General features: G+C 44.1%; 1 protein-coding gene across 4 annotated transcripts; it reads left to right on the forward strand.

Annotated features, from left to right (window-relative positions):
- The first annotated feature begins 197 nt into the window (after positions 1-197).
- Positions 198-13,477, forward strand: LOC135184125 (rho-related GTP-binding protein RhoG-like). 4 transcript variants are annotated; one of them, XM_064159712.1, is made up of 4 exons: positions 1,157-3,049; positions 3,726-3,799; positions 4,025-4,080; positions 9,219-13,477. In XM_064159712.1, the coding sequence occupies exon 4, from the start codon at positions 9,235-9,237 to the stop codon at positions 9,811-9,813; it is 579 nt and encodes a 192-aa protein (XP_064015782.1). In that variant the 5' UTR covers positions 1,157-3,049; positions 3,726-3,799; positions 4,025-4,080; positions 9,219-9,234; the 3' UTR covers positions 9,814-13,477. The 4 variants fall into 4 exon arrangements, with proteins under 4 accessions (XP_064015780.1, XP_064015784.1, XP_064015782.1 ...); XM_064159710.1 differs by lacking the exons at positions 1,157-3,049; positions 3,726-3,799 and adding an exon at positions 198-300; XM_064159711.1 differs by having other exon boundaries at positions 1,157-3,799.
- The last annotated feature ends 6 nt before the right edge of the window (positions 13,478-13,483 follow it).

Genomic DNA, 13,483 nt, shown 5'->3' on the forward strand with positions numbered 1-13,483 from the left:
ACACGCGCCTTTTGCCATTGCGCTAAAACGTGCGGGCGTTGGCCCCGGCGTGCGGCGCGGATCGCCTCCGCAACTCACGCCCGTCCCAGGGGCCACTGCGCCGGGAAGGCTTACGAACCCCCAGCCGGCGGCGGCGCCCCCTCGTGGGCCGAGCGGGGGCGGCGGCGGCGCGGAGGGCGCGTGCGCGCGGCGGGCGAGGCAGCGGCGGGGTGCGGTTGAGCGCAGGCACCGCTGTGGGCTCCGCTGTAGGCTTCACTGCCGGCTCCGCTGCCGCCGCCACGGGAGTAGCGGCCGCCGGAGGTGAGTGTGGCATCGGAGGATGGCGTCTCGGGCTCCCCGCGGGCGGTGGTGTGGTCCATGGTGTGTCCTGAGGGGCCGTAATGTGAACGGAGGTGCAGGGGCCGGGGGCGCGGCCTGCGGGACACCCCGCGTATCTACGAGTGCTTCTCAGCCTCGCTGCCGGGCGGCGGCTCGGCTTGGGCGTCGCTCTGGGGAGGAAGATCCTCCGTCTCCGGCCACCCTCGCTGTGAGTGGGGCGGCGGCCCGGGACCGGTGCCGGCTTTTACTGGCCCGGCAGCTTCATCAGCCGCGGTTTCCTTCCCGCGAGGGCTGTTCATGCGCTGCCCTCGGCTTCGCGGCATCTGCCCCGCGGAGAAAACAGCGCGGCTCGGGAGGAGGGAAGGGCTCTCGGAGCAGCGCGGTGATCAGCGCCCAAGCGCCGCGTTTCCGAGTTTCCGGGGTCTGGGGAAGGTGGCCTGTGGGTCCTGCTCCTGCGCTCAGCAGACTGTGTGGTGGTGCCTGTCGCTTCGGATGGCGCGGAGATGCTGGAGGCGTAGAGGAAGGAGAATGTTTTGGCACAAGCTTGTCTCTGGTCCCATTCCTTACTCAGGGGTGGGCGGGAAGCTGGAATATCCCCGTATACAGGTCCAGCTCTTCCGCGGCGTCTGCAGGTTGGGCTGGGCTGTTCTAAAGTCAGGCTGATCTTAATCCCCATCAATGGTGGCTCACCGTGAAGAATTTAAGGCGACCTCTGCTCCCAGCGGATATAATAAAAGATCGGCGTGTGATGAGTTAGCCTTTTCTAAAGATCTCTTTTCAGTGCTGAGAGTGGCTTTTCCTTTACAAGGATACATAAGATCTGCTTTTGATCGTTTGCTGCTTGATGTGCTCTCTAAAACCTGCCAAATCATTGGTTCAGGAAGAGCAGAGCAAAGTAGTGACCTAAAAGATGAGTGCCGAGGGGCTTCGGAAGTCGCAGAAGTTGTCTCATTCAGCGGCTGCTGTGGAGTGCTAAGACGAACGCTTCTCTTCCTGAGTCCTGTAAAACGTCAATGTTTGTAACATCCTGCCCTGAAGAATTTTTAGCTTAACCTCAAACCCTAAGAAGCCCTGCTACTTTGTTCTGAAACTTCCTCCTTCAGGCTTAGTTTGCTGTCTGTGCTCTTTTTTTAAAGAGCATCTGAGTAGTCGATTTCTTTACAACTTTATGAACACTGGTGATTCCCATCATATTTACTCTAAGTTGTAAAAAAAGCTTTGAATGCTTTTGTTTTTCAAGTGTGTAAAATACACAAAATACACAGACCTTTGCTTGGCTAGTTCTCCAGTGTCAGCTGCACACACATTTTGATATAGGGCACTCAAGCTTATGAGACGTTTTTGGCATTTTAGCTTATTATTTCCTTAAAGAAGATGCTTTAAAGGAATTCCTAAAAGGAATTTTACAGGTTCTCCTCCCCTATACTCTGCCTTAGTGAGGCCTCATGTGGAATATCGTGTCCAGTTCTGGACCCTTCAGATCAAGGAGTTCAGTGTAAAGCTGCTGCAGGCAGTGAACATCTCCTGTGAGGCCAGGCTGAGGGAGCTGGGGCTTGGAGCTTGAAGCAGAGGAGCCTGAGGACTGTCCTCAGTGCTGTGCTGAAGATGTGCAGGGCAGTGTCAGGAGAGTACAGCCAGGCTCTGCTAAGGGGCGGTCAGTGACAGAGCAAGGGGCGCTGGGTGGCAGCTGGAGCAGAGCGAGCCAGGGGAACAGAAGGGCAAATTTTGTCAGTATGAGGGTGCTGGAGGCTTGGAGCAGGCTGTGCAGAGAGGTTGTGGAGTCTCCTTCTGTGGACACTTTCCAAACCCCTCCTTAGATGTGTTCTTGTGTGCCCTGCCCTGGGTGCCTCTGCTCTGTCAGGGAGAATGGACTGGATGATCCTTTGAGGTCCCTTTCAACCCCTAATGTTCTGTGTTTCTAGGATCTTGGGAAACAAATACCTGGCTTGCAGTTTGTGGGAGGAAACTGAACGAACAGTTTGATTTACTTACTGTAAATTACTTACTGTGATTTTTCTTTTGGAGTCCAAAAGAATTGGTACAAAATGCCTTTAAAAGGAGTGGATTTTTTGTGTTTCAGGGTTTTTTTGAACTTTCCTATGTGTAACTGTGGAAGGCTAAGAGACTCTTTGCCACTTGGAACTGCAGTGCTTGATGCAAGACTGGCAAATGATGCTATAAGGTAGCACACAAGCCATGCTACAGTACACACTGCATGCAAGCTTTATCTCCTGTTTAAACTATTTAAAGACACTTCTGAAAGCTGCAATTGGATGACCAAATGCTGTTTTTTTTCCTACCCTCCAGTGAAATTTTGGTTTGGAGGAAGAGAAATCCTGGAGAAGGAAAAGCATGGGTGTTTTCTTGAGGCAGAAGTTCAGATTTTTCCTGGTATATACAGAAACATTCCAGTTGGAAAAGACTCCCAGGATCATCAGGTCCTCACGTTGCCCTACATATGCAGCAGTGGCTGTGCTACAGCTTTCCTTAAAGTGTTCAGAATGCAATGAATGCCAGGTGATAGAACATGGTAGGAAATTAGGCTAAGAGTTGTGGTGTTTATTTTTCACTTCAAATAAGAATCAAGGATGCTTACACAGGATTTCTCATCCATCCTGCACTGTGCTTAATGCCTCTTCACAGAACTTCATGTCTGATGTACTGGTTTTTTTTTGTTGACTTTTTTTTTAGCCAACAGCAACAAATAAGACCATACCAGATTCTCTAAAAGGTAGGAAGGACACAGACTGTTCACTTTTTATGAACTGACTCGCAGGACCTCTGCAAGTTGCTTGTATTACCCGGGAAGGATGTGGATCTGAGCACAAAATTTGCAGTCTCTGCCCCTAGTTTTACAGCTTTACTGCACACATCCTCAAAGCATGCCAGGGTTGCTTGTGTTGAAATAAATTGTGAAGGGTCTTCATCTTGGTGAATACATACTTCTGCTTGTCTTTTCAGGAGGAAATTAAAGTTTAATGCTGTGGAGCTTTTGGTTATGGCAGGATAAATGTTGCATTATATACACTAGGGATTTAGATACCCAGCAAAGTTGTAGGGTTTTTTAATTCTTGTATAGTGGTGCAGCTGCACCTTGATGTGCTTGGTTATTTCACAGTTACGCAGCTGTTTCATGAGCTTGTTTCTCATGCTCTTTGGAAGTGTTTATTTTCCAATAAACATAGTATTGATAACACTGATATTTCATTACTGATATCATTGCTCTTCTGTGGAATTTGGAGTAGGAGTTCTTGTAAGTGTGGATGCCCTGAGATTTGTGTGTTTCATCTCTGCAAAGGAAAAAAAATGTTTAAATCAATAAACTAATTTCAGCTTAGTTTAACAAGGGTGGAATTTTTAAAAGCTTATGTGAGAGGTTTCGAGTGGTTTCTTTTATTTCTTTGAAGGAATCTTGTGCCATAAAGAGGAAGGTCGTTCTAGGATTCACACTGAGGGACCAACCAGTGAGAACTGCACTCATGTGAGACATCAGTAGTATCTGCACGGGAACTGAACTCCCAGGCAGAGCTCTGCAGAAAGCAGGCTTCCTCCATCTTGCTGTTCACATGGAGCTCTGTGTGGTGGACTGCACAGTTCTGCTGTGCTGCTGAAGTCTGGCTTGGCTTGGTGGTTTTTTTAACATTTATTTTCTCTTCCTCCCCTCTGCTGCTACTCAAGCTGTTAATGTGTTTTGTTTCTTTTGCAGGTAAATGGCAGGACGGGAAGCAGTGTGAAAACTTTGAAAGCCATTAAGAAGTCCAAGTAGGTCATTCATAACTGAAGAGTATTAGGGATGAGGTCTCCTATTTAACGTTTTTACTCTTATTTTGGCCTGCATTCTAAGTCTGGCACTTGCCCATTCATTTGGCAGTTGCCTAAAACAATGGCAAGTAAAAAAAAGAACTGCTTTGGTATAGTAACACAGTCGAGATTAAACTGCTGAGAGTCCTTTTCTTTGCCGTGTCAGCTCTGGTGGCTGCTGTCATCCCTTTGCATGGGTGAGGGTAGCAGGGTATACTTGGAGCTACCTGATTTCTGTCCCCCCCCACCCTGATGCCTGGCTTTGTGTCAGGCGGCTGGAGGAGCTGCCTCTGATCTGACTTTTGTTACCCAAAGATGAGCAATCAAGTAGTTTAGATTTCTTAACTGCTGCTTGCTTCTGATAAAGCAAGATCAAACCTCTGAGCCTGCAGAACAGGGTGGGAATGATCAAAGGTGGTGGCTGAGCAGAACAACACACCTCAGTGCAGCTGGCTGAGGCTGAACTCTTTATGTGTTTTCTGTACTTTCTTGATACAAAATGGGGCCAAACTCGAAAGATGAACTCTGTGAGAATTAGGTTATTGAAGAGCAATATCAAAGCTGAAGTCCACCTAATAAAGATGCATCCAGTGTAGCAATGGCGGAGACATACCCTGCTAAGACGTAGATCCTCTGCCAGGATTTTTTGAAGTGCAGGAGGTATAAAAAGCATATAGAAAGTTCCAGAATAATTCAGGTTCGTATTTCTCCTACTTTCTGTCTTCCCTCAGAAGACACAAAATGTTCCTTTGGCAATATTAAAGGAAAGATCCAGAAGTTTTTTCTCTCCCACAAAATATACTGATGCAACGTGAAGTTGTTCTGTGATTGCATTTAGGACAATTTTGTGGGGAAGGGAGGTGGAATCCAAATTGTGAATTTTCTCAGCAAATACGCAGCTAAGCAGGAGAGCAACCTGTGTATGTCCACAATGCAGAAAATGATGTGATTAGGTGCAAGGGAGCAGCTCTCCAGGTAATGTCTCCACACGTCAGTGGAAATCTTGCACATTCCAAGAAAGTGCAGATAGTGTGGGCAGCCTTTGCAGCATCTCTGAGAAGGAAATGGACCCAGTCAGGAATGCAAATTTTCTCTTCCAAAGGCACACTGGACAAGACAGAGAAATAGCTCTCATCTATGGATTTTTGCACAAGGCTCCTTTGTGGGGCCACTGGGTTTGAGTTTCTTTTTAAATTCTTTGCAGGTATTTTCATTCTGCTCTAACTTCTGGAGCTCTTCACATTCTCCTGATCTTCCACCTTAGCTAATGAAAGTCTTTTCTCTGGCAGAACTAAACAATCCAACTTACTCTCACTACTTTGGGCTTTCCAGTCACTGCTTTCATTTGCAGAGTAACCTTTAAACTTGGTTTTGAAGCTTGTGCTCAGCTTTCTATTGCCACATTTTAAGTCTTGTTCATATGATGTGATCTCTACTTCCCTATTTGTCAGTTCTTGTTATCTCTTGTATTTGTTTTTTTTTTTCTCTAAAATTTTCCCCCAAAATTCCCCCAGACAAACTCTTGGTAATGTTTGTTGGTAATTTAGGTTTCAGAGTTATGTTGGTTTGGATTTTACCTGGTTGGTTTGGATTTTTGTTTGGATAACATGCAGTGCCAAGTGCAAGGATGCTTGAGAAATAAAAAGAATTTTCCATGCAAGTGCAAGCCCCAGATCCTTGCTATCTTACAGGAGTCTTATTGCTATGCAAATTGTTTACAAGACTTGATAAATTCTGCACAAGGTGATCTATGGGTTTAATGGGAAAGGCCTGACAGGGATAATAGTATTTGCTTGGATGTAGCTTCAGTTAAGCTTTTGTCTTCCATATGTAAATCTGTAAGCCAGTTACATCTGCTTGTAATACATGGGTCTGTGGAGTGTAGGAGCTTCTTGCTACTCTGCTTTAATCACTCTAAATGTTGTGTTTCAGTATTAAATCTTGCCTATGCTGCTGCATTTGTTTGGCTTTTTATTGTGTTGCATACACTACAAGCAATTCCTTTCACCTCAGGCAGCCTCTTTGAAGGAGTCCTGCAGAGCAACATACTTGAAAGCCTGCAAGCTCTTTTGCTGTGTAGTTCATAGCCTGATGCTTTGGTGTGTTTGCCTACTGGAAATGTTGCTCTTCTAAAATCCAAACCTTAGTCAGGTACTTCAAGATACTGCTGCTGTGACAGAGTGATGAAGATAGCAGTGCCTGGTGTTTGCAGCTAGGAGTAGAATTCTGAGATACCTGTGAGAAGCTTCAGGCAGGAGTGTAAGCTTTCAATTTGTGCTTAAAAGACGGCTCTTGCTGAGTCTTTGCAGTTTGTTTATTTCAGAAATTAGGAACTGGGTGTGTAAAAGGCTTTGAATAACTTGTTCTTCATGAGACTTCTGTGGTTGTATTTGAGGTTTTATTGCATGTATTCAGCTGGATTGGTTCTGTCATCTCTGTGATAGGACTTGTTGACTATTCAAAATAATAAGTTGTTTCACAGTTCATTTGGAAAAAAACAGTAGTTGGTCACTACCGAAGTTTCTGGCACAGCATTTTGTTGAACTGTAGTATTATGAAGTGAATGCAAGAATAAGCTTTAAAGCTTGATCTCTACTGCAGTCAGTGACAGGCTGACAGCAACAGCTGTGTCTGCTGTTTGCCCCTGTAGTGCTATCTTGGGCTTGGCTGTACCAGCAGAGTTGATGGTGGTACAACTCAGTAAGCTGGATGAAACAGCTCCTCACTCTTTCTCAATGTGGGATCGCTGCTGAGGAGGTGGTATGCTGCCTGGGGAGGTGGGAAAGGGAAGTACAGTTTGGAAACCGTAGAAGACAACTTTGCTGCTGGAGGGCATGGCAGTGTCTCAGAGCAGGTGGTGATCTGCCCTGGAGGGAGAGCAGCAGGAGGGAATAGGATAGTGAGTTAGGGTTGTTGCATCTTCAGGTAGAAGTTATGGTACTGAAATTGCTCTCTGTCACTGTTCACTTGCAGCACTTATTCCTCAGTCTTTATCTTGGTTGCTTGACTTTTCTTTCTTTTAATGCTTTGGCCATGTTAAATTTAAGATTGTGGCGCAGCTGTTCTGGGATAGGATCTGCAGTCTTGCTGCTCAGTGCTGTTCTTCACTTTACCAGTTACCTTTACAACATAACAGCTGCAGCCACATCTCTCTTCACGTTTGACTGCAGCCTTGAAATTGGACAACTGTTTGTTTTTTTTGGTGTATGATGAAAATTACATGTATGTTTTTCTTTCAAACCTCAGAAAGTCTTCCAGATTTCATTTCAGGTGATTCACCTTGTTTTGGAGTTGTTGTTTCTGCAATTTAAAACAAGATAAAGTACTTCTGCATCATCTTCCTGCTTGCTTTCCTCTAAATTCTTCCCCTTCAATGTCCTGCTGGGCTTTTCTAGAATGTTCTTTTTGCACTGCTTCCCCCCAGTGATTGTTTTTCAGTGCTGTGTGTTCACACATTGATACATCCTCAAGCACTGTGTGTTGTAGTGGCTACAATTGGTATCACTTGAGTTGTTAATCATAATGAGTTGTTTATTTGTTTGGAAACGCTAGAGCAGCCTTCCAGTACCTGAAGGGAACCTACAAGAAAGCTGGGACAAGGCCTTTTGCCAAAGGCTTGTAGTGATAGGATGAGAGAGAGTGGATTGAAGCATGAGGAAAGCAGATTTAGAGAGGAGAAATAAATTCTTTAGAGTGAGGGTGATGAGACACTGGCACAGGTTGCCCAGGAAGGTTGTGGATGCCCCCTCCCTGGAGATGTTCAAGGCCAGGCTGGATGAGGCCTTGCGCAAGCTGGGTGAGTGGAAGGTGTCCCTGCAGGGGGGGTTGGAGCTGGATGATTTTTAAGGCCCCTTCGAACTCAACCCATTCTGTGACGGAATCTTGCAGAGGAAGTTGGAGAGCCTTATGGCTTTAGTGAAGTGCTTCACTGTTGCTCATTCTTGTGTGTTCTCTATGCTGTTTTGATGGTGTTGGTGCAACTTGCAATCTAGTTCCTCCCATTGTTTGTTTCTTCTGCTTGAAGCAGTGTATTTGCTGCTGATTGCAAGTTGAGAGTTCCTGATAGTAGCCGAAATGCATGTGGATGAGAAGGTGGACGGATGCAAATTCCTTCTTGTTCTGGCTGGGGCTGTAAGCTCCAGTGTGAAACAAAGGTACAACAAATGACTGATCATAATTGCTCCATGCTGTTTTCATAGTGCCTGCTGTGCATGTGATGGAAGATTAGAATTCATTGAGTTTCATATCCATTTGATTATCAAACCCACTCTTTGCATGTCAGGAAAAGCATAGGGCAGTTTTTAAGTGTCAAATGTAACAATTCCCCAGTCTGCCCTGGGAGGATGTGTGATTATTTGCCTTCTACAGTGTCTGTTTTAGCTATGTTTGCAGTATAAGCTTGCTTTATTGTGGCTCAAGTCTATTAAGGTCTGCTTGTTCTGTCACTGATTAGTGAGAATAATCTGTTCTTGGCTTCTTTAGAAAAGTTCTTTCTGTATTCTAATCTGGGTGTTGTGGCTAGTTACATTGCAAAGGGCAGCTTTTCTTGTATGTGCTGCTCTCTGAGTGTCCTGTAAATAATGCAGTTTCTTGGCTCATCTTGAAGGCATTGAATTACAGTAAACAGCAGCAGTGCAGCTCAGCAATGTGCATTTTGGTTTATTAGATAATTTTTGGACTTTTAATTGTGGTAAACCTTTTAGGCTCTGTAGAGAAGAAACATATATCTTGGGGAATGCGTGTGAATCTACAACTGTCAGCATCTTGGTGCTGGCTCTGAGGTTCTATTTTCAGATCCTCTGAGGATCTATCCCTTTGCCTCTGGGAAGCTGTCTGGTCGTAAGTCAAGACTGTGGGAATTCGCCTCATTTCTGCTTACATGGTTGGAATGTAGCCAGTTGTTACTGAGCTCTCAGCTCCTTGTATCTACATTTCACTGTTGTCTTTCTGGCCTGTGAGCTCCTCTTAATGGCTTTTGTAACTCCTGAGCATGTCTGGCTGTGATAAGAATTGGTAGCAGTAGTGACACTTGCTGAAGCCTGTGTTTTAGATGGTTGTAGCTGACTGTCTTAACATTGTTTTTGTTTTGCTTTCTGCAGGATTGCTTCTGGGTAAATGATGCAGACTATCAAGTGTGTAGTTGTTGGAGATGGTGCTGTGGGAAAGACTTGCCTTCTCATCAGCTATACCACCAATGCCTTCCCAGAAGAGTACATCCCTACTGTATTTGACAATTACAGTGCCCAAATGACTGTTGATGGCCGGACAGTTAGCCTGAATCTGTGGGATACTGCAGGGCAGGAGGAGTATGACCGCTTGCGCACACTCTCCTACCCTCAGACCAACGTCTTTGTCATTTGCTTCTCTATTGGCAGCCCCTCTTCCTATGCCAACGTCAGGCACAAATGGCATCCTGAAGTTTCTCACCATTGTCCAAATGTTCCCATTCTTTTAGTAGGCACCAAAAGAGACTTGAGAAATGACCTTGAAACAGTTAAAAAGTTGAAAGAGCAAAGCTTGGCTCCCACTACTCCCCAGCAGGGGACTTCGCTGGCTAAACAAATTGGAGCAGTCAAATATTTGGAATGCTCAGCGTTGAATCAGGAGGGTGTTCGAGAGGTGTTTGCTGAAGCTGTGCGTGCAGTTCTGTATCCTGTGACAAAGAAGAACACAAGGAAATGTGTCTTGTTCTAATTGCCTTGGGTGATGGATGTTCAAGGTCGAATATTGCCTAGCGTCTTGGAGGGCTCTTGAATGAGTTAAATTGAAAATTTGCATCTTGCACTAACAGCTCTAAGCAGAAATGGTTTATGCAGTGAGTATTCTTGCAGTCTTACTGCTTCAGGGAAACAAAACTTTTTTTTTTCTTCCTTTTTTTCTTTTTCCCCAACTGAGAGGTCAAATACCTACTTTATTTCTTAAGTTCCAGTCTCCAGCTTCTCCAGGGATTGTCTTTATTTAGTGGAGCAAAATAAAAGGGACTTCTTTGAAGCCAGGCTTCTTTACTAGATAGCCATCAGTTACTAGATTTGCTGAAAAGCACAAACTCTGATAACTTTGCTTTAAGCTTAGCTGCTACTTTTCTCATCCCTTATTTACTGACTGAATTTGTTTTACCAACAAAAGTTTGGCTGTCCATCTGTTTTAATTTGCCAATTTGAAGCTTGAAAACAATTTGTTTACGTGCATAAATGCCTGAAATATTACTGAGATTCACCTTAGAGTGAAGTGTGGTCATTTATATCAAGAGTTAGTGTAAGGCATGTTTAATGCAACAAGCAAGACCCAGGGAACACTTGCAGCAATTTTATTAGTTATTTTTAGGAGCTGATTCCTCCTAATATAAGTAACTTAGCCTAATGATGAATCACTCAAATGAGTGATTTTCATACTTTTGGATCAGAGAGGTGGAAGAGTAGTTTAGATACAAGTCTTTTGTAATCTTACTAAACTGAGTTTTTGTTTCACTCTCCAGACAGACTTTGCACCCTGAGAATAAAGTGAACAGTTACCTCACGCTGACTGAGGTAGCTGGAACAACACTTTGCAAAACGAGTTTTTTTTTCATTGTGATCCCTTCTCGTGAATCTCCGAGACCTGATAGCAACCTGTTTACTCTTGAGGAGTTAACTCTTTCACTGCTTAATGTTCTTGGGGCCACTGAGATTTTTATGGCAAATTCCTTTTGTTGTTTTTCTGGGAGAATACTGACAGAAAATGTAGAGGTTCTGTTTACAGGAATCGTTGTTTCTTCCTGGCAACTCAGTGATGGTTTCGGTCACATTTGCAATGGTTGGACAGTCACTGGATGGGTTTGCCTGGGCAGTTTTCTCCTCTGCTAGGTGATAAGTTGTTATAAACTCCTTTAACTGAAGTTCTATTGACATTCTTTTAAAGTTTCTTTATCAGCTCTGTGGTAGCTGTTTTTTGTTTTCAGGATATGCAGTTTATTATGTGTGATTCTGGGACCAGCTGAGGAGTGGATGCATGGCACTTCCCTTAGACTTAACCTTACAGCTTGGTTTTATAAAAGCAGCATGCTTCAAAGATACTTTGTGTGAAACCAATGGTGCTGGACTGAGCTTTGTTGTCTGAAGTTGACAGTGCTGTCTTTGTCCAGATGCAGCCTCAATTGGTAATTCAGAACTTGCTTTCTGGTGATTCTCATACATGCAAAAGTGCCACTGGTGTATACCTTGGGAAGAAAAAAAAACTCGTTTTAGCAAGATAACAGGAAAATGTACAACCGTGGTTATTAGGGGGCTTGTGTTAATTTGACCTTGCAAACATCCCAGATGCATACAAAGGTTGGTATTTGTGCCCTGATTCCCCTCTCTGAGGAGGACAGTGCCTTCCTTCACTGCTGCTGACAGTTCTTGTGCACCCGAGGCATTGTGCTCGTACTGATAGAGGCTTTGGCAAACTGCAGTCTATAGATGCTGAACTGCAGTTGATCCAAATCTTGGTGTATGTGGCTAGTGAAGCAGCAGAGCTCCAGGCACTGCCTGGCTGCAGGGGACAGCAGGATGCCTGCTGAGTACGGTGTTTGCAGGAGTCTTTGAGACTGCCTCTCTTTCTTCACCAAGTGCCATTGCTTGCAGTGTCTTTGCATCATTTGCACTCAAGAAATTCTCTTCCAGATATGGCTCCTGCCACACTGCTCTGCAGACTGGCAGGGTGTAAGAGTATTTCATTGAGGTAACCTCTACTTGCCTCTGTTCTGCCTCTAGTGTAGCCTCGACTTGCAGGAAGCAACTAATTCTGTGCCTTGTAACTCAAGATTATTTTAGGTAAATTTCTGTAACTGAGCAAATAGAATTTATCACGTTTAAAATGTATTTATTTAAGCCAGTGCACACAGGGTTTGTTTAGTGCTGGTCAGGCCTAAATCAGCTGTCTAGTTACCCTGGTGCATGACCATAACCTTTGCTTCATTCAGAGATGTATTTTAAGGAGTTTGTGATATGTTTAATCTGCTTTTAAATAGACTTTTAATTTCAACAACAGGCACCTCTTTTTTTTTTTTTTTGTTTTCCTACATGTTTGCAATTCCATACTGGAGCTACTACTGTTTGAAAGGATTACATGCTGAAATCTTTTAGTATTGCATATTTTGTGATTATTCCTAACTGGATAACAATGATTTTTTTGAGATGAAATCCTGTGATCAGGTGTTATTGCACACACCTCCTCCCCCTGTTTCTCTAGGCTTACAGATCAGGTGATAACTGGAATAGAGTATGGTGAGATAAAATTCAACTACTTAATCAATTTAATTTAATTGATTGATTACATTATACTAGAACACTTTATCCTCATCTGGAGTACTAAATGGATTGCACAACAGTACTGAGGAGAGTACCACAACAGTGATGAAAATGAGTGAACTTTGAGCACCATCAAAAGCTTTTTACTGACTTTGGAGTACCTCATTTATAGTCATGTAGATGACTTTCTGTCACTTCTGTGCCAGGAGCGAAAGTCCTGCCAGCTGGTTTCCTTCAGCCTCTTTTTCATGGGAATGAGCTTCAGGAGCATGTGGATCCAACAAGCATTTCCATGCAGTGATCATTCTCAGTTTGATCTTCCTTTCCCTTTTTAGGTCACGGTTCATTCTGGTGTAAGTAGGCCAGGTCTAAAATTCATTTCATTCCTCCCACTTTTTGTTTTTTCTCCATGGACAGGAAACAAATGTGGACTTCACCCAGTCTCAAAGCTGGATGTTGTCAGTTTTCAGGAGATCAGAAAATAGGGTTAAGCTCTGTGGTTTTCCTGAACTGTTCAAGATTCCTCAAGCTTTTGACTGAGTAGAAATGTCTTAATTCACAGAATAGACTCTTTGAGGAAGGTCTCTATGAAAAGACTGATTTTTGTGTTTTGGATGACTTCTGAAATACTTGTGTCATGCTTGGTTGTTTATTTTTTAATGTACTGATGCCATTCACAGGTGAGCCGCTCAAGAGTTCTGTGTTCAAGGACGCTAGGCATGCTTAGCTGTGTTAAGTGCTTTCTCCAGTTTAGAGCTGTAGCTATCTCTATGAAATTTGAACTGCAAGAGCCTCACCATGCTTTGTCTCTGAGTGCTAAAACTCGCTCTGTAGAAACCTCGGTGCTGCTTGGGCTGACCCTGAGGAGTGGATGGGCTTCACGGGGAGTCCTCACCACCTTGGTAAGCTGCGAGATGCCGCTGTCAGCAGTGGAAGACCAAGAGTCTGAAGTGTGGTACTGATACATACACTGGCAACTTGATTTTGTACTATTAAAGAATTTGTATTACAGCTAACAACTTTAAAGGATTTTTTTTAAATTATATGGAACTGAGTTACAATAAACCTTTGCTCTCTTCTGATTCTCTCCATACCTC

This window comes from Pogoniulus pusillus, chromosome 19 (assembly GCF_015220805.1).
Source record: "Pogoniulus pusillus isolate bPogPus1 chromosome 19, bPogPus1.pri, whole genome shotgun sequence".
NCBI classification, from domain to species: Eukaryota; Metazoa; Chordata; class Aves; order Piciformes; family Lybiidae; genus Pogoniulus; species Pogoniulus pusillus.

What these genes read in the sequence shown, in the direction of transcription:
- LOC135184125 (XM_064159710.1), top strand. Translation starts at nt 9,235, where the DNA reads ATGATGCAGACTATCAAGTGTGTAGTTGTTGGAGATGGTGCTGTGGGA.